Here is a 27,615-nt window from a genome sequence, read left to right as displayed (position 1 = left end):
TTTTGATAGCCTCATTTTTCTGGTTCTGCTTTGTAATAGCATTTTATTACATTGCGGTTCTCTGACCTGGTGTATCTCTGCTGCTTCTGAGGTTGTTCTGCTTCCAGTAGCTCTACAAGCCCATGCCCTGGTTGCTCAGCTATGGGACCCATAGCCTGTAGCCCACTTGTCGATGGATGCCCAGGTACCCCAACACCCGACACAGTCCTTGTTAACCCGGGTGACGACCGAGCTGGTATAGGCTTTGTTCGGTTGTGTTTCACCATGAATCATTGCATGGGTTGTTGGGTGCACTCAGTTCTGCTCCTCGGCCTAGACCTCTCTGGCATGGCTGGACCTGCTGGTAGCTTACACTACCACCAGCACAGCTCTCAGCTTCATTGGAGAAGTTAAACCCCCTGCCACGTCAAGGCGGCACCCAGTGGGGAGATGATTTATTTTATTTATTTATTTATTATTTAAACTTATATACCGCCCTATCTCCCAAAGGACTCAGGGCGGTTTACAGGCATATAAAAAACATCAATATACAAATTAAAATAATCATTAAAAGACTTATTCTAATGCCAATAATTAATAATACCAATTGTTAAAAATAGAAATATAAATATTAAAATCAATTTAAAACCCCTCTAAATTTAAAAAATCTAAGCCAGTCCTGCGCAGATGAATAAATGAGTCTTGAGCTCGCGACGGAAGGTCCGAAGATCTGGAAGTTGACGGAGTCCTGGGGGGAGTTCGTTCCAGAGGGTGGGAGCCCCCACAGAGAAGGCCCTTCCCCTGGGCGTCGCCAGACGACACTGCCTAGCTGACGGCACCCTGAGGAGTCCCTCCCTGTGAGAGTGCACGGGTCGGTGAGAGGTATCTGGTCGCAGTAGGCGGTCCCGTAGATAACCCTGCCCTATGCCATGGAGCGCTTTAAAGGTGGTCACCAAAACCTTGAAGCGCACCCGGAAGGCCACAGGTAGCCAGTGCAGCCTGCGCAGGATGGGTGTTATGCGGGAGCCACGGGGGGCTCCATCTATCACCCGCGCAGCCGCATTCTGGACTAACTGCAGCCTCCGGATGCCCTTCAAGGGAAGCCCCATGTAGAGAGCGTTGCAGTAATCCAGGCGAGACGTCACGAGAGCGTGATGATGATGATGATGATGATGATGATGATGATGATTTTATTTACACAAAATGACAGTATACACAGCAAACGAGATAACTGCTGGATTTCGTAACACAGATCACTAGTCAAACACTTCCCAAGTGTTTAGGACTGTGTGATGTATCGGCGAATTATGTGAGCAGATCCCAGATCTTCTGCAGCTGACCAATGGTGATCTTGTCAGCGCCAATTGCTTTTAAGTGCTTGCCTAGGTCTTTAGGCACAGCTCCCAGTGTACCGAGTACCACTGGAACCACCTGCATTGGTTTATGCCAGAGTCTCTGCAATTCGATTCTCAAATCTTGATATCTGGTGACTTTTTCAAGTTGTTTCCTCATCGATTCTGCTGTCACCAGGTATAGAAATGTCGACTATCCACACTTTTTTCTTTTCCACAATCGTGATATCCGGGGTATTGTGTTCCAAAACTTTATCAGTCTGTATTCGGAAATCCCACAGTAGTTTTGCATGCTCATTTTCAATCACTTTTTTAGACTTATGATCCCACCAGTTCTTTGCTACAGGCAGATGGTAGTTGTGACACAAGTTCCAATGAACCATCTGAGCAACTGTGTTGTGACGTTGTTTGTAGTCGGTCTGAGCTATTGTCTTACAACAATGGTTTCATCTGCTTCTTTGCAGAGTCTGCATTTGGGATCATCAGCAGATTTTTCTATTCTGGCTTTGATTACATTTGTTCTAATGGCTTGTTCTTGGGCCTCAAGAATTAGGCCTTCTGTTTCTTTCTTCAATGTTCCATTGGTCAGCCATAACCAGGTCTTTTCCTTATCTACTTTTCCTTGGATCTTTTCAAGAAACTGTCCATGCAGTGCTTTGTTATACCAGCTGTCAGCTGTCAGTCCAGACTACAGACTGGTCAACATCAGAAGAGGGATGATGATGATGATGATGATGATTATATAAACATTGGGCCAGATTGTGATTTACCATTTATATTAACTTTGAAGTCTATGTTCACTGCAAGAAAGCAGGCTTTATGTTGCAATGTTTCAGTGGTATAGGTATTTAAGTGATACTTGCGGTGAAGATATTTGCTCTTCTAAATAAAGGACTTAATATGTTTTGGAAATCTATAGCCAAATTATGGAACCAGCATGAATTATGTTCTTCTTCTGGCATTTTCTAATGCCTTTTGCTACTTTATATTTGTGATGGTCTGGGGAGTGGTACAAAGGCAACACAACCAGAGAACCAATATGAATCCCTTTATTATCACCAACTGTGCCCCCAATGTCCCTTTCAACTCTCCAGTCTGGAGAGAGCTCTTCCACCAACCTGTAATAGTCATTGGCTGACAATACTTCAGTCCCAAATGTTGTAAAAGAAAACTTTCAACAAAAAATCCAACAAGGCAAGACCAGGTAATTAATCCAGCAGGGCAAGCAAAATAGGGAATTCCAGAATTGAAGTAGCACAGCAGTAAATCAAACCAGTTGGGAGAATGCCAGGACTTCAAATAAATACCAGAGAAACTCAGCATTTGTTCCTAAGAACCACCCCTCCCATTTGCCTTTCTTTTTAAACTCCATGAGCAGCTGTGCCTTGTAAAGTGGATTGGGTCCCTTTCCTCTCTCATAAGCCACGCAACCCATGTTGGTTTCTTCTCTGTTCCTCCCTGCACTGCCTAGGATGAGGAGGAGGTAGGCCTTGGTCTTCATCTGAACCCCCTCTCCCTTATTCTACTCTCCCTTGCTCTGCCCAGCCTGACTTTGCACTTCCTTGGTTTCTTCCACAGCCACTCTCCACTCTCTCAGTCTCTGTCAGCTGTTCCTCTTCCCCTTCAGATTCAGACTCCAACAAGGGCATGACAATATTGTTTTCAAGATGATGTAAGGTACATTACAGATACTAATAGTGATTTTTTCCCTTTTGTTTCAAAAAGTAATTATCCATGCTAAATTCCAACTGTTGTATAAAACAGTGCAATTCTAACTTAAATTAATAAGCATGATGCATTTCTTAGCCCGGGGAGCCAGGAGCATTGTCCGAGGACATTTTCCGTGGTCATAAGGCCTGGCTATATGCCAAAGGTGCCTGGAACACTGGTACCTTCCCACTGAAGTTGTTGCCTATTAATCTATTTGCAACTGCATGCTTTCAAACTGCTAGGTGGGCAGGAGCTGAGGCAAGAAATGGGAGCTAATCCCATTGCGCAGTGCTCGGGTCTCAAAACTGGCTGTCAGCTTTCCAGCTGACAAACTCAGCATCTTTAATCATCGCACCTCCATTTTGAAAGTATATTCACATAAATAGAAAACAAAATTTAAAAATTCGATCTGGTATTTTTGTTTAAATTCTTCAGCACTAATAAAAATAGTTTGTTTTTCTTGATTAGAAAGGTATAAATGCCTCTTTTAAAATAAAGAATGTATACATATTGTTAATATAACCAAATACATTGTATAATTAATTTTCTTTTTCTAATTGAATTAACATAATACAAGCATACCTCACTATTACTGATATCATATGTTTAATAGCTGTGATAATAAAAGGGACAAAATGAAAAAGAAGGAGTCAAAATCTGTCATAAATGTAACAACTTGGGAAAAAAGAATAGTGCATTGCTTGAAACTAATGGTACAGACAGCTGCAGATTTCTCCTTCCAGTGTTGTATGAACATTTTTTTAGTCAGCACCACCCAAAAAACAATTCCAGTCCTTGATGTCTTCATAGGTTTCAAATACAGTATTAGGAACACAGCCAATACTTTTATAAACATCAATAAATCATAACAATGTGTGGCACTATGAGATAATGTTCTAACTCAAAGTTGTGGCTCCCATAGCAAGATAATTGTTCTCTGACATTTCCAATACACCCAAAGCATTTTTTGTTTTCGCATTAACTTAATCTTAAGATCATACAAAACAAATTTCACACTGTTTAAAGAGACTCTAAATTGATTTACTAAGGAGCCATTTGATTTCTTTTCCAAAGGTTGCATAAATAACAAATATTCATTTTATCAGCTTTAAGATATGGATTTAGAAGCCACAGTTAATTCTTCTGAAAATTCAACAGCTGTGGAACTTCAGAAACAGCAGCATCAAACAGACTGAATAAGAAGTGTTTAAAGTGAATAAACTGCCAAGAAGCATAAGGTATATTGAACTCATTTTTTAATTCTGTAAAAGTTTTTGAGGTGATTTTGTTAGAACTGAGTTGATCTCAAAGACCAAGTTTTATCTCCAAAATATATTTAGATCTGTTTCTAAACTAAAGAGCTAAATTCTGAATTTCCTTATTCTAGCCAGTAACCAAAGCAGTGGTGGGTTGCAAGACCAGTTCGCAAGAACTGGTAGTAAAACTGGCGGAAGGCTCCGCCCACAGACCTGGACGTCATCAGGAAACTTCTGCGCATGCACGGAAGTGCGTGAGCATGAGCGAAGCAAGCGCACATGCGTGGCCCCATTGCAAACCAGTAGTAAAGGTAAGTAGAACCCACCCCTGAACCAAAGGTAGAATAACTGCCCAGTGATAAACCTGAAACTATAAAAAGTTAAGTCATTCCTTTTTTCCTAACCACTACATTGCACTAGAACCTGAATGTTTATGTCTTAGATGGTGCACTTTTATTCTTTGAGTGTTTTACCATATTTGTACTGTCCCATTTCTTGGAGTAGGCTTTTATCTTTATATATCACTTCAAAAGTAGGTCAGAGCTGCCCATGGTTTTCAGAAACAAACAATGAAAGAAACAAAAAATCAGCTAAATATTCCCCTGTGCATTTTTATAGAGTTGATAGCAGCTCAGACTACATCTGATTGTTTCACTGCTAAACTTTCTCTACTCTGGTTGCATAATCCAGACTGGAGACACTGTTAAAAGGTTGGGAAAACATGCTCGGTACTTTTCCTACCTTTATATAGCCCATTAGCAAAATTATCTTAAACTCAAGTTTGACTTTTGGCAACTTTATAGGACACCAATGTTTTTTTTCTAGGCAGCTGTATAGATGTGATTTGCCATTATCTTCTCCTGGAATGTTTTTCTGTATCTCCCAATCTAATCTATATATCTCCTGGTTCCTGAGGGTTTTCAACAAAGTATTAATATGGCCCAAACCTGCTGAGCCCAGAGATGTTTGTCTAGGTGCTGGCATCTGTTTATGTTACTGAATATATTAATGAAATTTGTAAATTATTTTTACAGGGCAGATTAGAACAGTTGAAAGTGCAGTGCACTGATTTATTGATTCTACCTTATATATAAAGGTAGAATCAATGAATCAGTGCAGTGCACTGCACTTTCCAGTGAAATGTAAATATATTACATTTCACTGGAACAAAGGAAAGTGATTATTTTAAAAATAAAAACCAGAGGGTCTTCTACAAGCTTGATTAGTTATATCATGTGTTGGAGAATACCCAACTGACTCCATTAATTAGGAGCGAGGCTACTGTTTCAGAAAGTAAGAGAAAGTCCATTTTACAGACACCATGCTATAGTATTTGAACTGTGTAGCCACTGTGTAGAAATAAATTCTAGTAACCCATAGGGTAGCAGCAAGCTGTACACCACCTTAAGGTTTTCTCTCATTATTAAATTCAAATTGATTTTGATCAAGAGAAGTGGAGGCCTACAGAAGCTTGTATACAAGCTTTTTTTTCTAACTCCTTATTGCAGTCTTTGCATCATTTAAAATGACCCTTCTGAGAATCAGTCCTTTCTGTACTTTGATAGGCAGAGGGAAATCAAAGAGGAGGATTTTGGTCAAAATTATGATAGCTGGTGTGTTGCAGAGGTTTGTTTGAAACATGTTCCAGATTCAATCCATATCATCTCCTATAAGTCATATCTGAAATCTCAGTGAGTGGATATAACTTCATATCTTCTTCTTTTCTGGCTTTGAACATCATATTCAACAAACCATTATACATTTTTAATTTATTAACAAATATGCAATCAATTAATTATTCTTAAGTACCATGCATTCAACAAGATAAAACTTTACACTATCCAAAATCTCAAGAATTTAGTAAAGATTACTATGTATTATTTTCATCCAATTATGTCCTTCTGTTCCATAAAGTAAATAGCAGTAATTTATTCAAGTTTAATAAAAAAATAATATCCATTAAGGCTTAAGGAGATTTTACATAAATGTAAAATGTAGACACCAGATAAATATTTAGTGTCAAGTTGAATTTTGTCAAGGAAGTACTGCAATTTAAATTTGGCCATCTGCTCCCGTGGGATGTGTTAAAAGACAGATGAAACAAAAATCTGAATTAATTAACTTTTTTCTTTTTTCAAAACATGTGTCTCAATTAATCATCTCAGAAAAGAATATTGTTATTTTTTTCTCATACAATACTTTCTTCATTTTATATTCTTCTTTTCATAAAATATGGATTTACCTGTGACATCAAGGATTGACCTTAACTCGTATTAGGATATTTCAGGCAAACCTGAATGAAATACTATTTCATTATATTATTTTCTCAAAGTGATCTTAGGTCTAAATTTAGAAAAGATCTTGAAAGAAAATGAAGGGATGTAATTATTCAAGAAGTGGTAAGTATTCTTAGATCTTTTTAATAGATTTGGGATTGTTTTAACTGTGAAAATGTGGAGCTAAAACGTATAAGTACAGGAAAACAAATGAATCATAAAGAAATAGCTTTTGCCAAATTCTCCCTCTCTCTAGAACCTGATTAGGACATGCATTACCCTGCTTTGAATTCTTCAAATGTAAATGTAAAATATACCAATATGACATTAAGTAAACATAAACAAACAGGTACATTGTAGTTTGGAAATGTAGATAAAATGTGTACCTGAATGTGCTACACATCACAAGAGATACATACTAAATAATAACACCTTTCCACAGAAACTTTAATTTTAAAATCTTTTTTAATCAAACTGATATCAAAACTGAAAAGAGAAATAAATGAGAAACAGGGGCAACTTAAAAGATATAGATACATCAAGCCCACAGTGCTTTTTTCTGCTGTATAATCCTAATTTTATGAAAACTGTGTGAGCAATGAGGAAGAAAAAATCCTGCTTTTTCTTTCTCTGCTTCCATTTTTATAAGGCATGTTCAGGTCTGCATTGAGATCAAAGTTTTCCAACTTACAAGGCTAACTGTCCCTGAAATTTGTGAAGTCAAAATGCTATGTTAAACCATAAATGGATACGGCAATCATGTGATATATCTTCTGCTCTCTCACCTAGGTAATGCAGTACATGAACTGTCTATTAGGACAGTTTAAAAAAGAAGATATAGTATCTTCAGTCATAATTGAAATAATTGACACTTCTAGAGTGAGCATGGTTCATGTGAGAAAAGATTGTATTACATTTCCTTTCTAACAGTAATTGTTATCTACTTGCAAATACAGGACAGTATATGATAATTATATTGTGATAATGTGTCATACAATGTATGATAATTACATTGTGATAATTTGCTTTTCTGTATAAACCATGTAGAGAAAGAGGGGAGGGGAGGGGAGGGGAGGGGAGGGGAGGAGAGGAGAGGAAAGGAAAGGAAAGGAAAGGAAAGGAAAGGAAAGGAAAGGAAAGGAAAGTACTCAAGAACTATTGCAATCCTTACATGCATTTAAACAGGACTGAAAATCCATTTTTGCCAAAATAACAAAAACAGCATAAATCAGAGGTTTGTGATTAAGCAATGAGATAATCATGTTACTTCCGAGCTCTAACATGAACCATCCATCCCCCCCTGCATCCTGAATGGAATATGCAGTTAATGATTACTGGATAGGAAATTATTTTTTCTGGGTTCTGGAGAACAAACTGATTTTCATACAAGGAACCCATGTTGTGATAACAGAGATAAGACTATATAATGAGCATAACGAGGAGGTTGGCTTCCAAGGGATATCAGTTCTGGCATCATTTGCAACGGAAATGTGGATTTGAGGAAACCATGTAATGAATCCCTTATAGGTGATATGTCTTTTATCTTGAAAATCAATTTAAGTTTCTATATTTATACATTGAAATGCATCAATAGTGTTCATAGATAGATAGATAGATAGATAGATAGATAGATAGATAGATAGATAGATAGATAGATAGATAGATAGATAGATATCAGTAATGTTTCTAGAGCACTGGCAATGCTGTATTCCCATTTTCATAGCTCAGCCAGTGGTGAAAATCAGCTGGTTCTATCCAGCTTGAGCGAACCAGTAGCACTGGCAGCAGGAGGCTCCGCCCACCCACCTGGACATCATCACGTCCCATTTTTGACCCTCTGTGCATCCGCAGAAGGCTCTGTGCATTCCTGGAGGAGGCACACACAAGCTCACATTTGCAAACTGGTAGCGAAGGTAAGTAAATTTCACCCTTGAGTTCAGCCCATACACCCAAATGCAAAAGAATATATGGATAAAATATATCAGTTCTCTGCTGAGCTCTACATTCAGTAAAAAGGTTTCAAAGAAAGAAGCCCAATATATACTATTGGATATTTGTATTTCATTGTTTGAGACATTAGCAACTGAATAGAACAGAACAGAACAGAACAGAACAGAACAGAACAGAACAGAATAGAATAGAATAGAATAGAATTTTTTATTGGCCAAGTGTGATTGGACACACAAGAAATTTGTCTTGGTGCATATGCTCTCAGTATACATAAAATAAAAGATACATTCATCAAGGTACAACACTCAGAACACTTAATGATAGTCATAGGGTACAAATTTAACACTCAATGATACAATACTTAATGATAGTCATAGGGTACAAATAAGCAATCGGGAAACAATCAATATCAATATAAATTGTAAGGATACAAGCAACAAAGTTACAGTCATACAGTCATAAGTGGAAGGAGATGGGTGATAGGAACGATGAAAAGATCAATAGTAGTGCAGACTTAGTAAATAGTTTGACAGTGTTGAAGGAATTATTTGTTTAGCAGAGTGATGGCATTTGGGAAAAAACTGTTCTTATGTCTAGTTGTTCTGGTGTGCAGTGCTCTATTTGATCCTCTGAAGTCTGTGTCTGTCTTGTTGGGTTGCAGATCCAAACCAGACACAACTATAAAACTACCTACTGTTCTCTACATTGAGTTATCTAATTTGTAGTCCCTCTCAATTAAATATTTGTTTAAAATGATTAAAATATTGCATGGTCACCAAGATTTAATGTCCTCTCATTAATTTTTGCAGGCTTTTTCTCTATGTATAACCTTCATATTCCTGGCACACTATGGTCAGGGTGTTAATTTTTAATATACACTAGATCAGGGGTAGGAAACTATGGCCCTTTTACAATCTGGCTCAGGAATTCTGGGAGTTCACAGTTCGTAAAAGAGCCATAGTTTTCCACCCCTGCACTAGATATTTTAAAGAACATGTCTATCAGGTAAATATACTGGATAGGGAAACTGGATATCTACATCTACATTATTCTCACCAAAATAAAATGTGATGTTTCCAGGCTTTGTAATTTCCTGACACTCCTTAAACTTTATTCACAAAATGTTTCCTTGGATCCATCATGTTGAGTGAGGCTTTCAGATATCTTTGCTGGCCACCTTCCATATTCAGCCCTGAGGGAGAACATTACTTGATGTTCCATGAAACTTCACTGTGTGGTTAGAGGCACATTCCTCTTTTGCCTCTTTGGTGCTGGCATGCTAACATCTATAGAACAGTCATCAAATTTGGAGAAGATGGTAATATTTAGGAGTAGTTTAATTTATTCAATTTTTTTGGCTTTATTTTTTTGGCTGTATCTTGTAGGATGTATCATCAAAAGTAGGAGGAACTTACCCAACCTTCAAAAAAAAAAACACCCCAAAACCCAAAATTAAATATAACAAAACAAAACAATCTATTCGTACTTGTGAAAGTACTTGAAGAAAATGTGGAAAATAAAGTTCAATAACTATTTCAAGAGGCTTCTGGGACCACTCCCAATGTTTTTATGAACTTCATATGGTATGATGGCATGCGGCATGGTAGAAATTTATAAGATTTGTAGGCAATTGATCCTGGATTCAGTTCTAAGATCCAGATATGTCTGGGAAAAATTCTTCTCTGAAATCCAGGAGAATACTCACTTACATCAGAGGTGCAAAATCTGAGGCTCCACAGCCACATGTACTTTCTCAAAGCTGAAAAAGCATCCACATATTCTGTTATTAATCTGATTTCTAAATCAAAGTTACTTAAACTTACAAGGTGAATCTTGGGCTAGGGATAGTTATGTCCAAGCAGATAGTTAAGAGCTGAAGTTGCCAAATTCTTCAGAGTTATTCCCAATGAAATAATGCACGATAAACCTGCGGAAATACATTTGTCTAAAATGCCACCCACTATAATAGCAATGCTTCAGCAGTCAAGTTTAGTATACTTTTGGAGATGTTCCCATATTTTATTTGTAGCAGATTCCATGTATCTAAACTGTATCATTTTTATCTTGAATAATAAAATGTTCACAAAATAAATATCAAAATGCTTAATTTCAATTTCAAATTTTTATATAAAGCATAATTTTACCATAGCATATTTCATATTTAGCATATTAACATGTATATCACAATATGCTAATACAAATAAAGTTACAGAGGGAATATTTGCTGAAAATTTAGACATTAAAAAATCTTCAGCAAATCAATATCATGTATACATAATATATAAATGTAACCAAGCTATATTCACACTTGCAGAAATAATTAAATTAAACTAAAACTCAGTGACATTCGTTGAATAATAATTTATAATTATAAATTATAATTTAAACAAATACTACTGGCAAGTTTTATTTTCCCAGTAAACAGTTGCTGACTTCCCAGAAATAGAGTTTGTGTGTGTGTGTGTGTGTGTGTGTGTGTGTATACATCACTTTCAGAGATCTTTCAGAGATCTAGCACCATCTAGTGGAATAATGTTATATATTTTTAAATCATGCTATTTGCTCAGAGGACTAGGAGATATTACATCATAGTCTAGAATAAATAAAGTAGACTGAAATTTATAATCTGTTAATTACATAAAATTCACTTGTGCCTTCATTTCAATGCTTATAAAAAATTTCAAACATAATGCAACATAATACAATTGATATTTTTAATCCAATCTCATCCAATTATTTTCTCCCTATGTGAAAATATATTTTAAATAGAACAGCAAGAAACTACAATGTACCATTCCTGCTGTATTACATTTATTATGTACAGTCTGTAATTAGAAACTATGCATTAGTGACAGGTTCATCACAAGAGAGTTTAAAAGCTGTATTAGTCCAGAGTTTAATCAAGTCAAGGTTAATGACTTGATTAATTTGATAGTGGGAATATTAAATTCTGGAATACTCTTTTCCCTGCAGAAGAAGATCCGTATTGTTTACTAAGCAGAATAAATCAACTGTTCCCTAAAACCCTTTAACTTATATAAAAGAAATAGGCCACATCAAAGGAACCTGACATACATGCACTAGAACTTCCTAGTAAGAGAAAACTTCCAGAGTTAACAAGACCCACAAAAATATTTATTACAAATGTTTTCTATGCCACTTCCATGAAATGAATCTGAGCAGTGTCCAAAAGAAGATAGAGATAATACTTTTATTATACATGTTTTAATCATATATAACATTATATTAAGATACATAGCAAAGTTTGCAAAACATAATATTTAACTTCATCCATCATATGCAAAACTTTGAATGAGACATGTATGGTTGCTTCAAAATATAAAGAGCTATCAGATGATCCATTCATTTTGTCATGGGGTACAATATTTTCAAGAAAGGCTATACTTCCAGTTAGTTATGTTTTAATAATAGATGAAATAGTAGATATGCACTTTTGATCTGCTCTCTTATTTCCCTGATCCAATAACCCAACAGAAGTAAATATTACTTACACAACTGATAATGTCTCTAAACCATTGTTTTACTTTCTTCAGTAGAAACAATTGTTAACTTTCAAAGATTACCTTCCAGTCAATAACACTGCTATTTCATTAATTAACAATAAATTATTTTAAATGGAGGAAGTTTTTCTTCTTCTTGAATATTAGCTTACATGTAATTATTCTGAAGCAAAACAAGAAGTTTACCTTTAGCTAATAAGTTTTATTTATAGAGTAATAATCTACAAATATTGTGCAATGATTTTAGGAAAAAACCTGAAAGGATATAAAATCCAAACTAATCTAGCATCCCTATTAATTATTTGAAGAGAGAAAACAAAACACCAATTAGATTTGCAAATAATACCAGATTAGAGATGCTGGAAACCATGGTGAAGAGAGGAAACTACTGTGAGGGAAAGTTGAGAACAGAAAAGGAGGAACTGTAATATAATTAATTCAATCAAGTGAAAGGCAGTCATAAAAGCCAACAAAGAACTGATTTGGAAATAAGTAATGTGATCTATTTGCAGCATCAGATAAAAAAAAATCAGGTGGAAATTAGAAAATAAAGACAAAAATATACCGTTCCACAGAATTTAAGCAGAATCAGCTCTAATGTATAAGTAGGTGAAAAGAGGACCAGTCAGTGTTTCTTAGATAAATACCTGGATTATTGTAGGAAACCTACAAGTAAGTCTCCCCTCACACTAGAAATTCCAAAACACACCCTGCAAACATATGAATCATCAGCTTTATATAAACTAAGCTAGTCTGGACTTTGCAGTGCTACATCTATATTGACGAGGAGAATGGTAGTTTTTCACCATTTCAAAAGTCATCAGTTTCTTCAATTTCATTTTTTACTCCATGTTCTTCTTGGAGAATTATCTTTGAGAATGATCCCTCAATTTCAGTCAATTTGTTTACTGCTAACCCTAAAATCTCCTTTCCCAGTCAAGCTCAGAAATATGTTTCATACCAGCATAGGCAATATACTAATGTTAATGAACTCCAGCAAAATAAATTCTCCAATGCGATTTGGAGATGACTGGAATATATTTTACAATGCAAAATGGAACCATAGAAAGTACCCAGTATTTTACTTGATAGCAACTGTCAGCAGGAGGCAATTATAAAAATGAAAATATCTATGAAGATTTTTTTGGTGAGGGGTATCTGAAGTAGATAATAAAGTAAATAGCATATCTTAACTTCACAAATACAGCAGAGTTACAATGGCTCACCTGTAATATAACTGGTGTTTTCAAAAGAGGTAGCAAAGCATGTTTTCACATCTTGATTCTTTATCATTTCAAATATTGTTTTGCTGTTGTTCTTTTGTTTTTAATAAATACCAAAAAAATGTGAATAATTTAATTTTATGTATTTTCCAGAGTCTTTTTTTCTTCTTAAAATAATATGTCATGGAAATAACATCATATTTATATATTTGGACAGACCCAATTAGGTTTATAGGAAGTTTGGCAATGCCCCTCAGACTCTGGCACATGGTTTGACTGAGATTTTGGTCATCACTTGGAATGTGATGCAGCTTTAAAGGATTCTGGATGAAATGGATTATTTGGACCCCTTTCAGACAGGAGTCAGCCTGATGTAGGGATGGAGACAGGATTGATCACATGCTTGGATGACCTCTGGCAGGAGCAGAATAGGGGTAGGGCATCCAATGTAGCTCTTCTCGATGCCTCAGCAATTTTCAATGCCATCAATCATGTTATTCTTTCAGACCAGCTCCAGAAGATGGCATTGTGGTATGTTTTGTTTTTTTTTGGTTTACATTTATATCCCACCCTTCTCCGGAGACTCAGGGCGGCTTACAGTGTGTAAGGCAATAGTCTCATTCTATTTGTATATTTACAAATGTTGGTTTTGCTTCCTCTGGAGCTGATTCCAGTTGGTATTAGTAGGAGGGGAAAGGTCCAGTCCAGAGCCCCTATTTTGTGAGCTGTCTCAGGGCTTGGTTCTTTCTCCCTTATGGTATGGTTTGGAACGGAATGGAACAGAATACTTTATTTGCCAAGTGTGATTAGACACACAAGAAATTTGTCTCAGGTGCAGTACATGCAATGCAACAGAATAATAATTGTCATGATAATAATACCAATAAGAGCAGGGAGTAAAGAAGATAATAAGGATAAATGATAATACTACAACCATACTACAGGGGTAAATATACATAGACTTTAGAATAGAATAGAATAGAATAGAATAGAATAGAATAGAATAGAATAGAATAGAATAGAATAGAATAGAATTTTATTGGCCAAGTGTGATTGGACACACAAGGAATTTGTCTTGGTGCATATGCTCTCAGTGTACATAAAAGAAAAGATACGTTCATCAAGGTACAACATTTACAACACAATTGATGGTCAACATATCAATATAAATCATAAGGATTGCCAGCAACAAGCTATAGTCATACAGTCATAAGTGGAAAGAGATTGGTGATGGGAACCATGAGACGATTAATAGTAGTGCAGATTCAATAAATAGTTTGACAGTGTTGAGGGAATTATTTGTTTAGCAGAGTGATGGCCTTCGGGGAAAAACTGTTCTTGTGTCTAGTTGTTCTGGTGTGCAGTGCTCTATAGTGTCGTTTTGAGGGTAGGAGTTGAAACAGTTTATGTCCAGGATGCGAGGGATCTGCAAATATTTTCACGGCCCTCTTCTTGATTCGTGCAGTATACAGGTCCTCAATGGAAGGCAGGTTGGTAGCAATTATTTTTTCTGCAGTTCTAATTATCCTCTGAAGTCTGTGTTTTAGACAGCACTGTGAGAATTATGTGTTCAGATTGATGGTGCCAGGAAAAAACCTGTCCCTGTATCTAGTTGTTTTGGCATGCAATGCCCTGTAGCACTGTCCTAGGACTTGAAATAGTTTCAGGATGTGATGGGTCTGTAGATATCTTTTCAGCCCTCCTTGTGATCTGTGCAATATATCAGCATAAATCAACATGAAAGTGCTGTATCTCCTTGATTTAGTGGCATAGCAATCAATGAACAGAAATGTTCTATAATAAAATAATATATTTCTTAAATGATTACCTGGCTATAACACATTATAACACAGTTTTGCATTGTTCATTAGGAATCATTTTTCTCAAAGCTATCTAATGAAAATGTTGCAATGAATTATACACAAATTTCTTAAATTCAAGCCACATACTTTCCAATGAAAATTGAACTATTGATTATAGATTCATTGGAGTGAAATCAATAAGTTTCACTACAGTTACTTCAGTTATAAAGGCCTGTGACCCAAGTCCTTGGGAATACTATTATGCTTCTATCTGTTAGAAGGGGTGAGGTACCATCTGTACGCTGATGATACTCAGCTGTACTTTTCCACCCCGGGCCACCCCAACGAAGCTGTCGAAGTGCTGTCCCGGTGTTTGGAAGCCGTACGGGTCTGGATGGGGAGAAACAGGCTCAGGCTCAATCCCTCCAAGACAGAGTGGCTGTGGATGCCGGCACCCCGGTACAGTCAGCTGTTGGGGGCGAGTTATTGGCCCCGATGGAAAGGGTGCGCAACTTGGGCGTTCTCCTGGATGCACGGCTGTCTTTTGAAGATCATTTGACGGCCGTCTCCAGGAGAGCTTTTTACCAGGTTCGCCTGGTCCGCCAGTTGCGCCCCTTCCTAGACCGGGATGCCTTATGCACGGTCACTCATGCGCTCGTGACATCTCGCTTGGATTACTGCAACGCTCTCTACATGGGGCTCCCCTTGAAGGGCATCCGGAGGCTGCAGTTGGTTCAGAATGCAGCTGCGCAGGTGATAGAGGGAGCCCCTCGTGGCTCCCATGTTACACCTATCCTGCGCAGACTGCACTGGCTACCTGTGGCCTTTCAGGTGCGCTTCAAGGTTTTGGTCACTATCTTTAAAGCGCTCCATGGCATAGGGCCGGGTTACTTACGGGACCGCCTACTGCCACCGATTGCCTCCCACCGACCCGTACGCTCTCACAGAGAGGGACTCCTTAGGGTGCCGTCCGCCAGGCAGTGCCGACTGGTGACACCCAGAGGAAGGGCTTTCTCTGTGGGGGCTCCCACCCTCTGGAACAAGCTTCCCCCAGGGCTGCGCCAACTTCCCGACCTCCGAACCTTCCGCCGCGAGCTTAAGACACATCTATTTATTTGCGCAGGGCTAGCCTAGGGTTTTTAGTTTTAAATTTAGTTTTAATGGGGTTTTATACTATTTTAGTGATACTTTAATTTCGGCCTAATTAATAAGTTTTTTAATTGTTGTTTTTATTTGTATTATTCTTATGTTTTTATATGGCTGTACACCGCCCTGAGTCCTTCGGGAGATAGGGCGGTATAAAAATTCGAATAAGTAAATAAATAAATAAATAAATCCCCAGGCTGCAGCCCACTACTGGGCACTAGCCTATTTGGACCATGTGAGTGGCAGGCCAGCACATGCGCGCTGTTGCACAAGTTAAGCTGTGCGTGCATGTGCACACCGGCCCGCTGCTGACATGGCCCAGTTCCCCTCTCCCCCCGCTACACTTCCAGGCAACCAAGCTGCAAACATTAGGGACCACTGTATTAGGGTATAACTGTAAGGGTATATAATATAGTAGGATTTTCTAGAAAATTAATTTGGTAGAATTTTGACATAAAGAAATTAAATTTATTTCCTCCGCAGAAGTTCATATACTTCACAATGAATGGTGGGGTGAGAATGTATATAAACAGGCAGTCCTGATTTAATTAATATGTTAAACTATATCTCCTCTTTTTCTTAAGAGTGATTTCATCTACAGTAAAATGATGATTATACCTCTACATAAATTTAGATTATTTTAATGATGATTAAATGAAGTATTATATCCCTGAATATTGAGAGGATGCTCTGCTTGAACCTTATCAAAGCAAGATGCCCAATTCAAGATCTGCATAGCCTTACAGTTATTAACATGACAAGCAATTATTACATCCTACGTTTATCTGAAAAGAAAGCTGGTTACATCTCCAAAAAAAAATAAGATTGCAGAGTCATCTTAGAAATGCTGAAAATGTAATAAAGGAAATAGATGTTTTCTTTTTCTGCTTGAGTTTCCCTTTTGGGGAGGGACTTAATTTCAGGGTCATCTTCCTTTCAGATAATTATAGTTATTTTGTATTTTTTTAAAATCAGCTAGTCACTTAATATTACATTAAGCATAGCATTAAGTACAGTAGGGGAAAAAAAATCCAAGGAAAGGAAATGTGATTGCTTTTTTTTTTTTTAATACTGTATAAGATACACCTTAGTTTTTGGAAAATAGGGAAAAAAATTCTGCCTCTGCCTATCAGGTATTCATCTGGCTAGCGTCCTTAGCCTGGTCAGCTTCAGCACATTAGTTCACTGGTTGTGAGCGTGCTTGGCTTGTACATGCCTCGTTGGGGCTGATAAGCAGCTTCAAAAACACAGCTGGTCGTCGGAGGGAGCTCCAGTGAGTAAAGCAGGCAAAGTGCAGAAGTGGTAAGACAAGGCAGCAGCTGTTCCGGGTTGCCATTTTGGGCTCCGTGCCTCATGTGTTCAGCCTCCAAATGCTCCATTTGAGAGCCGTTCAAGGCTTCGGGGATCGCCAAAGCACATCACCACCAATCACTGCCCGAAAACGCAAGGCCAGAAACAGGGCATGCAGCGGCCTAAAACGTGATACACAGAGACCGAAAATACAATATGCAGCAGTAGTGATCGGAAGCTACATTCAGAGTATAAGATGCACCCAAATTTTCAGCCTCTTTTAGGGGGTAAAAAGTGTGTCTTATACTCAAAAAAATAAGGTAACTATCCATTTAGAGGTAAACTGCAACATACCCATTTAAAAGATGTCCCTGGCATGTCTTGGTTGTTTCTCTCCTGCCCTCACATAGGAAAAATAAAACCCTCCTTGTATTTGGTAGAATAACCAATCCCGAAGCATTCATCTTCGTTGGAACAGAAAGGACATTATAAAATATGTAAGATATAATTTAATCTCTAATTTTCCTACATCGCTACAAAGCTCTTTCACGTATGTTTTAAAACAATTCAACACTAATTGAGCTGAAGTAGCCAAGGTTTAATTACATTTGCTTTGCTAGGCTGGATTGGCTTCAATCCACAAAGTCAGCCTTGAATGGTTTGTAGATGAGGCTGCTATGAACTAATATGATTGAGGTTAGGTGAAATCTTGGATCACCTTTATCATTTATCATTACCCTATTCAACTGAAATATGAACAAACAAAAAAAACTTTTGATTTTGGCAACATTTGAGCCCACCTCCAGTTTTCCAACCAAAGTACATCTGCATATTATTAAGTTTGTGCCCAGTAATTTAGTCCTGGCACTGTTTGCATAGGTATGTTTGAATTCCAAAAAATATACAGTGGCTAGAAAATTCTTTGGAGACAAGGTTTCTTTCCAAATCAATATTTGTGTATATTAGCTATTTTTTTCCATTTTAAAGTTAGAATACCAGAATAAAATTTCATATTTACAGATTTGTATATGCATCAAAAGCAATGATATGCAGCCGGTTCAAATCAGATGAAGGGGAGATGTTTCTTTCCAGAAATATGCTACAAACATCTTTCTCTTTCAAGTTTTGTTGTTCTAGAAAATGCTATTTGAAGCAAAAAAAGCTTACGCATATACTCATATTTAATATATTTTTTATTATTATTCATTTAAAATAATGACTTCTTACTTTTCTTCCTTTCATTGCTTCAGTGTCATTTTTTTGACATTTCAGTGTCAAACTATTTTGCTAAACTGATTCAATCTACATGAATAATAAAGTGGGACTGAAGATACCTCTAATACAGTAATTTGTTCCTTGATTATTTTTTCATTGACTGAAAACCTCTATTCTGAGTTTATTAATCTGGATTCAAAATAATAACAACAACAACAACAATCCACTTCTTCACTGATAATCTTATCAGAGAATGGAATGCCAAGAAGATAAAATAAAACAAAATGGATGTTACAATAAATGAGAGACAGATCAGAATCTTCTATTATTCAGAAAAAGGATAAAGTTTACAAGAATTGGTCATTATAGGGTTAGTTCAAACATGTATAACTACCATTTCCTGACTGTAGCTTTGTTTTTAAAAAGTGAGTTTTAATCCTTATCAAATAGTAAAATATATCTATACAGGAGCATGTTGGCTCAGCAGTTAAAGACAATGAGCTTGTCAGCTGGAAAGTTGACAAAAAACAGATTCAAAGACCTGAGTGCCATGCAATGGGGTGAGCTCCCGTTCCTTGCCTCAGCTGCTGCCCACCTAGCCATTTGAAAGCATACAAATGCAAGTGGATTATTAGGTACCACTTCAGTGGAAAAGTAACAGCATTCCATGCAACTTTGGTGTATAGCCATGCTGGCCACATGATCATGGAAAATATGTTTGGACAATGCTGGCTGAGAATTCAAATAAGCATCAGAGTCTAAATAACAGTAAAAGTGATTAAAAACAGTTTAATTTATTAATCGTATATGAAAATAAGATTGAGTAAGATTCTATATTATTTTTAATCTCTGCAGATTCATCCTTATCAATCTAAAAATAAACTTTGGACATTGTGTGAGCATAAGACTTCTTTTGTTGCTAACATAGCCGAACTCTGCTCAGACTACTGGGCAAACCTGGTTTGGGGGAGGAAGGAGAATAGAATGGGGTATTCCTGCTTTAAATGTCACATCTGAAGTGTGGATTTCTTCAAGGAATTCTTTTTAATATCCCCATCTTATACAGACACCTGGGAACTAAGTAATCATGATAATAGATTCTGTGCAATAGAAAAAAAAAATAAGTAGATAGAACTAGGAATGTTCCAAATAGATAAAATAGCAATAGGAATATATAGCAATCAGAAAAAAACAGAACTATGTTCATCTATCAGGCAGTCAGAACAAGGAAGAATAATATCCATACCTTAAGCCCAGTGGTGATATTAAGCCAGTTCCAACTTGTGCACCCGAACTGATAGCAGAAATCATGGTGGGGCAGCCCACCCACCCTGGCTCTATGCATCCTATTTAGGCATGTTTTTGAGGCCGGGCACATGCACGGAAGGCATGTGAGAGAGCAAAGCGCATGTGCAGAAGGCCGGGCGCATATGTAGAAGGCAGGTACATGAAGAGAGCGTGTGCACGTGGTGAACCAGTAGTAACGTAATATAAAACCCACCGCTGCTTAAACCCATGAATATCTCACAAAGAGCAATGGAATTATGTATTTGGTTTCCATATTATTCAAACATGAATTATTATTCTTTGTAGCTCAGGGTTGAAATGAGGGTGCTTTCTGAGCTTGTTTTCTTCAAATGTTTCATTACTCAAACTTGATAACATAAGTGCTGATCATCAGTGCTGATGAAATGTCTGCAAGAAAACAACCAAACTCAGAGACCACCAAAGACCCCTTATCTATCATTCTTTTCCAGTTTAGTTTAAAGCACTAAAAATTATTTGATTTGCTCAAATGCCTGCAAGGCTTACCCTGGTTGTCCCCCCTGCAACCACCCCCCACTTTTAACAAGAATATTACTGTATTTTTCAGAGTATAAGACACCTTTTTCCCACCTAAAAGGGGGTGAAAATTTGGGTGTGTCTTATACACCGAATGTAGCCCTGCCCACCCACTGGCTCCCACTCTTTGGCCTCTGCCTCCCAGCAATCTACCTCCTTGTAGCAAGCAGCAAGAAACAGCCCATTTCAGCTTCAGCATAGCCTAATTAGCACAAGTTAATTGTCCGTTGGATCTGCATCCCAACTCTTAGCTGTTTCAGGCTGCAGGGATTGCCATTGCCTATTGCTGCCTGGGCCTCTGCTGCTTGCTGCAAGGAGGTAAATTGCTGGGAGCAGATTTTTTTTTCTTGTGCTAATCAAGCTATGCTGAAAACTAAAATGAAAGTAAAGTAGGCTGTTTGCTGTTTGCTGCAACAAGGCAAAATTGCTGGGAGGCAGAGGCAGATTTGGCAATCCCTGCAGCCTGAAAAAAGGGCTGGGAAGTGGCTCACCAGGCTAATGCAGCCTGTTATTAACACACAGCTGCCTGCAATTACAATTACTGCAGGCTCGAATCCCACCAGGCCCAAGGTTGACTCAGCCTTCCATCCTTTATAAGGTAGGTAAAATGAGGACCCAGATTGTTGGGGGGGGGCAATAAGTTGACTTTGTATATAAATATACAAATAGGATGAGACTATTGCACTGTAAGCCACCCTCAGTCTTCGGAGAAGGGCGGGATATAAATTCCAAAAAAAAAAAAAGATTTCTTTTTTCTTGTTTCTTTTTCTTGAGGTACTGTAGGTGTCTAATAGTCCGGAGCATCTTATACTCCAAAAACTAACTTATACTATAGCAGAGACATATGAGTATATATGAGCAAACACAATCGTAAGTGTTTTCTAACTATTTTCTTCACATTCAGTCTTTTTCATTTTGTGACATGCTGAAAATTCTAAGTACTCCTTTTCTTTAACTATTGTGAAATGCCAAGTAAGGTCTCTACAGTACACAGTTGTTACCAGACTTTCATGAAACATGAAATATGTGATGCAGCAGACAGTTTGAACTGGAGCGGTGGAAGAAATGGCTCCATTTAAAATAAAACCCTTTTAAGGCCAATGGAAAGCCAACTCTATCTTTGGATCCTGAATACTGATCACCTTCATTTCTGGCATATTTTTTTTGCTTTCTGTGAGCAAACCTTTTCTGATGTGGACACACAGGTCTTCCATTGGCTCTAGACCATAACCAAGTGGGAATCATAAAGCCTAAGTTATAGATGTGGCTTGCTACCCTGTTCAAGGCAGGAAAAAAACAAGAGTGTATTCAGTTTTGACAGTCAGATAGTCTTGTGCTAATTTCCTTTTCTCCAAAAAGCTTTTTCTGAGCTTTTGCCTGCTAAGTTTTTAGAGTTGGCTCTTACAAAGCTTTTATATGTTATGGGGACTTAAAAGAAATTAAAGAAGACCAAAAGAACATGTGATTTTCTTGGCAATAAAAATTAAGCAATAACAGAAAGATGAGGCAAAGGGTGATGACAACTTTACCTGATTCATCATTCACTGATCCTGATGCCTTCTGTTGTGGTCTGGCAGCAGCCCGCGGACCTGGCAATGGAGTCAGATAGTGAGGAGGCTGGGAAAGACAATGGGCCAGTCCTGGAGCCTCCAGAGGTGGACAGCAGAGAGGCAGAGGCAGAGGAAGAGGAAGAGCCTGTTCCTGGTGCAGGCATGTGAAAAGCTGCCAGAAGGCAAGAACAGCTAAAGAAAAAAGGACAACTCGGGAGTAAGGCCAGAAGATGATTGGCCACTCCCATAAGGCTTAAAAAAGCAGCAACTAGCCATTGGGTTCTATATAGAAAAGCAATGTTGATTTCCATGCTTCTTGTCAGAGTCTCTTGAATTTTGTGGGGTTTTTGCCAAGAAAAGCCTTTGGCAGGTTGCCAAATACATCAAAGGTTGGTGATAAGGCTGATGGACTGGTTATTAAGAATTTTATTAATTTTCAGCTGTTTTAATAAAATAAGTTTGTTGAGGACTGAATTGTGTTTAGTAATCACTACTTGGGCCTTGGTCACAACACCTCCAGAGGGCACAGAAAATATTTGAAAGATAAATTGGCCAAATGTCTAGTCAGAGAAGAGCAGCAAGAGGGTGGGGAGGATGTGTTTATCATTATTGTGCTGGAAAAGAAACAGGTTAGGAAAACTCTTCGAAATGACTGGATTTAAGTGGAGCAGAGCTAGGTTGAAATCTCAGATCAGATCAGATCAGCAATCACTTGTGGAGCTGGGTTTGGCTAATCCTTTTTTTCCTCTTAAGCTGCTCAAAGGACTATGAGGAGGAGAAAAGGGAAGGTGAACGTGAACTGCCTAGGCCTAGAAAGAAAATATACACATCAAGTGAATTAAAAAACATATTTGCATGGAAATAGTGTAAAGTACAAATGTAATCAAAAACTCTAAAGTATGCATTTACAGATGGATGTTTACACAGTCCAGAAATAAACTTATATAAAATCAGTGCAAAAAAGTTATTTTTTAAAAAGATATTACATCCCCAATGTACAGTCATACTTTTTTTTTAACATTTAAAGACATTGCTCCAGTTTTATTGTCTGTTCTTCACTCCTGCTCTTCTCTAATAATCCATCTGTTAAACTACTGAAGTTTGCAGATGACACAACAGTGATTGGTCTCATTCGAGACAACGATGAATCCGCATACAGATGGGAGGTTGAACAACTAGCCCCGTGGTGCGACTGGAACAATCTGGAACTGAACACACTCAAAACCGTAGAAATGGTGGTGGACTTTAAGAGAAACCCTTCCATACTTCTCCCTCTCACAGTACTAGACAACACAGTATCAACAGTAGAGACCTTCAAATTTCTAGGTTGTACTATATCTCAAGACCTAAAATGGACAGCTAACATCAAAAACATTATCAAATAATCACAACAAAGAGTGTTCTTTCTGCACCAACTCAGAAAGCTCAAACTGCCCAAGGAGCTGCTGGTACAGTTCTACAGAGGAATTATTGAGTCTGTCATCTGCACCTCTATAACTGTCTGGTTTGATTCTGCAACCCAACAAGACAGACACAGACTTCAGAGGATAATTAGAACTGCAGAAAAAACAATTGCTACCAACCTGCCTTCCATTGAGGACCTGTATACTGCACGAGTCAAAAAGAGGGTTGTGTAAATATTTACAAATCCCTCACATCCTGGACATAAACTGTTTCAAATCCTACCCTCAAAACGATGCTACAGAACACTGCACACCAGAACAGCTAGACATAAGAACATTTTTTTCCCAAATGCCAACACTTTGCTAAACAAATAATTCCCTCAACACTGTCAAACTATTTACTAAATCTGCACTACTATTAATCTTCTCATTGTTCCCATCACCCATCTCCTTCCACTTATGACTGTATGACTAACTTTGTTGCTTGTATCCTTACAATTTATATTTATCTTGATTGTTTCCTGATTGCTTATTTGTACCTATGACTATCATTAAGTGTTGTACCTTAGAATTCTTGATGTATCTTTTCTTTTATGTACACTGAGAGCATATGCACCAAGACAAATTCCTTGTGCATCCAATCATACTTGGCCAATAAAAATTCTATTCTATTCTATTCTATTCTATTCTATTCTATTCTATTCTGTCCTTCCCCAATCACAGTAAAGAATTAACAACAATTGACTTGTTTCAGCATTAAAAGCTGTTCACCGCCACTAGATGGTGCTCTTCTCTTACATGCAAAGCAATAGAAGTTCTGATATGTGGGGATTGTCAACTCTAGTATGTTACTTGCTCATTGAAGCTTTGGCAGATAAAAGGAAGTTATAAAATTTCTTAACAACATTAACTTTTGATAAAATGTTCCAATCTGAAACCTACCTTTAATATTCAAGGACTGTTTCTGCCTTTATCATGGCCCTGGTTTGCTGTGGCAAGCGTGTAACCAGTCAGATTACCTGTGAAGCTGGTTCATAAGCTTTTTTGATCAAAGATAATGGTTTTAATTTGGAAGGGTAAAAGATTATTTATAATATGGAGGACTTTATGCCATGTAGTCTGGAGCTATTTCCTGCTCTCATTAAATTTACTTTTCCACCTTTCAGGTATATAAAACTGTTATTTTCCCATTAGTGAAGAGGAAATAGACATTTGAACAGCATGAGCCAAAAGCAACAAAATATTCTTGGCTTAGAAGTTTTTGTGGGATGTATATGAAAAGTGCTCTGCTTTCTATAGAATTGAGATTTTATGAGGAGGCAGTTAAGTTTAGTGTAAAACAGATATGGTTCAATCTAAACTGCCAACCTAGCAGTTTCGAAAGCACGTAAAAATGCAAGTAGAAAAAATAGGGACCACCTTTGGTGGGAAGGTAACAGAGTTCCGTGCACCTTTGGTGTTGAGTCATGCCGGCCACATGACCACAGAGACGTCTTCGGACAGCGCTGGCTCTTCGGCTTTGAAACAGAGATGAGCACCGCCCCCTAGAGTCGGCAATGACTAGCACATATGTGCGATGGGAACCTTTACCTTTACCTTTATACAGTTCTTATACATTTCAGAGAATTGGCTTTATTTAGCATCAGAACATATTCTAAGTGGAAGGTCTTTAGAAGAATACATACACTGTTTGATAGACTGACCAAATGAGTCCCCCTTACTGTTCATCTTACATTTTTATTATTTGAAATCATAACATGCACCTTGATCTGTTTTGTTAAAAGTCATAACTTGGGTTCTGATTTCTCTCCTCAGTTACTATTTTTTGGTAGAAACTTCTTTGCAGTTTGTTATTCTGGGTCCTCAAGTTACCAAGCATCAACCAGGAATAATTTGTTTTTGAGGAATTATTCATCATATTCATTGGGTTTGGTTCTGCAACCCAACAAGACAAACACAGACTTCAGAGGATAATTAGAACTGCAGAAAAAACAATTGCTACCAACCTGCCTTCCATTGAGGACCTGTATACTGCACGAATCAAAAAGAGGGCTGTGAAAATATTTACAGATCCCTCACACCCTGGACATAAACTATTTCAACTCCTACCCTCAAAATGAAGCTATATAGCACTGCACACCAAAACAACTAGACACAAGAACAATTTTTTCCTGAACACCATTACTCTGCTAAACAAATAATTCCCTCAAGAATGTCAAACTATTACTAAATTTGCACTACTATTAATCTTCCCATTGTTCCAATCACCCATCTCCTTCCACTTATGACTGTATGACTGTAACTTTGTTGCTTATATCCATACAATTTATATTTATATTGATTGTTTCCTGATTGCTTATTTGTACCCTATCACTATCATTAAGTGTTGTACCTTAGAATTCTTGATGAATATATCTTTTCTTTTATGTACACTGAGAGCATATACACCAAGACAAATTCCTTGTGGTCCAATCACACTTGCCAATAAAAAAAATTATTTTATTCTATTCTATTCTATTATAGCTTCATTATTATAATATTTTCTGGTTTGTACAGAGAACAAAAACAAATTTCATTTTGCACCTCCCTGTTTCCTGAAGCCTGGACGCTTCTTCTGTCAGCAGAAAGACAGTTTTAATCTAAGGAAATCCAGTCAGATTGGTTTAGACAGACTGAATCTGGCCCGGAGATTTAAAGCATTTTGAAAAGGAGGGACCACACATTATCTTATGTAGGGTTCTTCAGTTTAAAAACACTGGACCACAAATGTAAAGCCATTTCATACATTCATTCAAACAAATAATCTGACATTAATTCCTACATTGCTATAATCAATGGTCTTTTCTGACTACAGAACCAGACAGTGGTCATAATCTATAAAAGCAGTTTGACTTGCTTACTGCTGATGTAATGGAAATTTGCAAAGAAAGCCCCAATTGTACAGACTATTTCTTTATATAAATAGCCCCTTTGGATTGCAACCAGTATCAATTCTCTTTAGGAAAGGGACCAATTGCAATGTAAACCAAATGCTCTTGCACTGAGAAGCTGTCGATTACAATGGCTTAAACACTGCCTTGTAGTCATAGCAGATTGCAAGCAGACATAAACCAACAGTTACCTTTAGCAAGATTGTATAAAAAAAAAACTAATTAACTAAACACACACACACATACACACACACACACACACACATGCATAGTGAGTCCAGATTGGCTTAAAAACAAAACAAGTAGACCAGCAAAGACATATCCAGGGTAAAATAAGAACAAATGTTAGGTACATTTGTAATTCTTTATCAGAGGATATACTGACTCAATTTTTTAAAAAAATTGCAGGTTTTGACAGCCTACAAAATTGCTTTCAATCTTTTTCCAAATGTCTTCAATACCTTTGATGATAATCTAGGACACTGTTTTTCTACCTCTCCAGAATGCTGCCTAGGGAATTCTGGAGTTGAAGTCCACACATTTTCAAATGGCCACACATCTCTAGGGCCAATAAAGAGAGTTGGTTTTTGAGGTATGTTGAGGCTTAATTTTGCAAGCCAGTAGTGTGGATAGGAAAATGCAAAAAGTAGTATGTCTAATAATGAAACAGAAATTCCTTTTGATGTTATTGTGAACTTTTCCATAACATGTTTTTTTCCTAAATTCATTCATAAACTGAGACATTCTAAATATAATAATGAAGTTTCCAACTAAAATGCACACAGGTATTTCTAACAAAACTACAGATGTTCTTAGAAATGTTAAAACTGTACTGATTATGTTTGCATTTCAGCATTATTCCCTGGGCTACTTTATAAAACATAATGATGCAGATTTAAGAGGAAAACGCCTTAAAATACCGGTACTAAAATCAATTATATTGATGACAGCCATTGGTAGAAAAAAATAGGCTGCAATGTTAAAACCAAAATATACATATTATTTGTTGAGTTTTAAAAACATTCCTGAATTAATATATTTTTGAACAAAATGAAAAATGAAGCAATTTGAAATTAGTACATTTACTTGTGCCTAATTACACGGGTACATAATATTCATTTTAATGTTACTATAACATCACACACACACACACACACACACACACACAAT

General features: G+C 37.2%; 1 protein-coding gene across 1 annotated transcript; it reads left to right on the top strand.

Annotated features, from left to right (window-relative positions):
- Positions 1-141: 141 nt before the first annotated feature.
- Positions 142-26,246, top strand: LOC131202551 (uncharacterized). The gene is made up of 4 exons (XM_058191657.1): positions 142-235; positions 4,429-4,608; positions 8,302-8,486; positions 23,213-26,246. Exons 1-4 carry the CDS (start codon positions 142-144, stop codon positions 23,495-23,497), a joined length of 744 nt encoding a protein of 247 aa, XP_058047640.1. The 3' UTR covers positions 23,498-26,246.
- The last annotated feature ends 1,369 nt before the right edge of the window (positions 26,247-27,615 follow it).

This window comes from Ahaetulla prasina, chromosome 7 (assembly GCF_028640845.1).
Source record: "Ahaetulla prasina isolate Xishuangbanna chromosome 7, ASM2864084v1, whole genome shotgun sequence".
Lineage (NCBI taxonomy): Eukaryota > Metazoa > Chordata > Lepidosauria > Squamata > Colubridae > Ahaetulla > Ahaetulla prasina.
Note: the sequence above shows the minus strand (reverse complement) of the source record. Positions and strands in the feature narration are given on the sequence as shown.

Coding starts and splice junctions, on each gene's coding strand:
- LOC131202551 (XM_058191657.1), top strand. CDS start 142: ATGGGACCCATAGCCTGTAGCCCACTTGTCGATGGATGCCCAGGTACC. Junction 236..4,428: donor CCCGGGTGACGACCGAGCTG/GTATAGGCTTTG, acceptor TCCTTATTCTAG/CCAGTAACCAAAGCAGTGGT. Junction 4,609..8,301: donor ATTGCAAACCAGTAGTAAAG/GTAAGTAGAACC, acceptor TTCATAGCTCAG/CCAGTGGTGAAAATCAGCTG.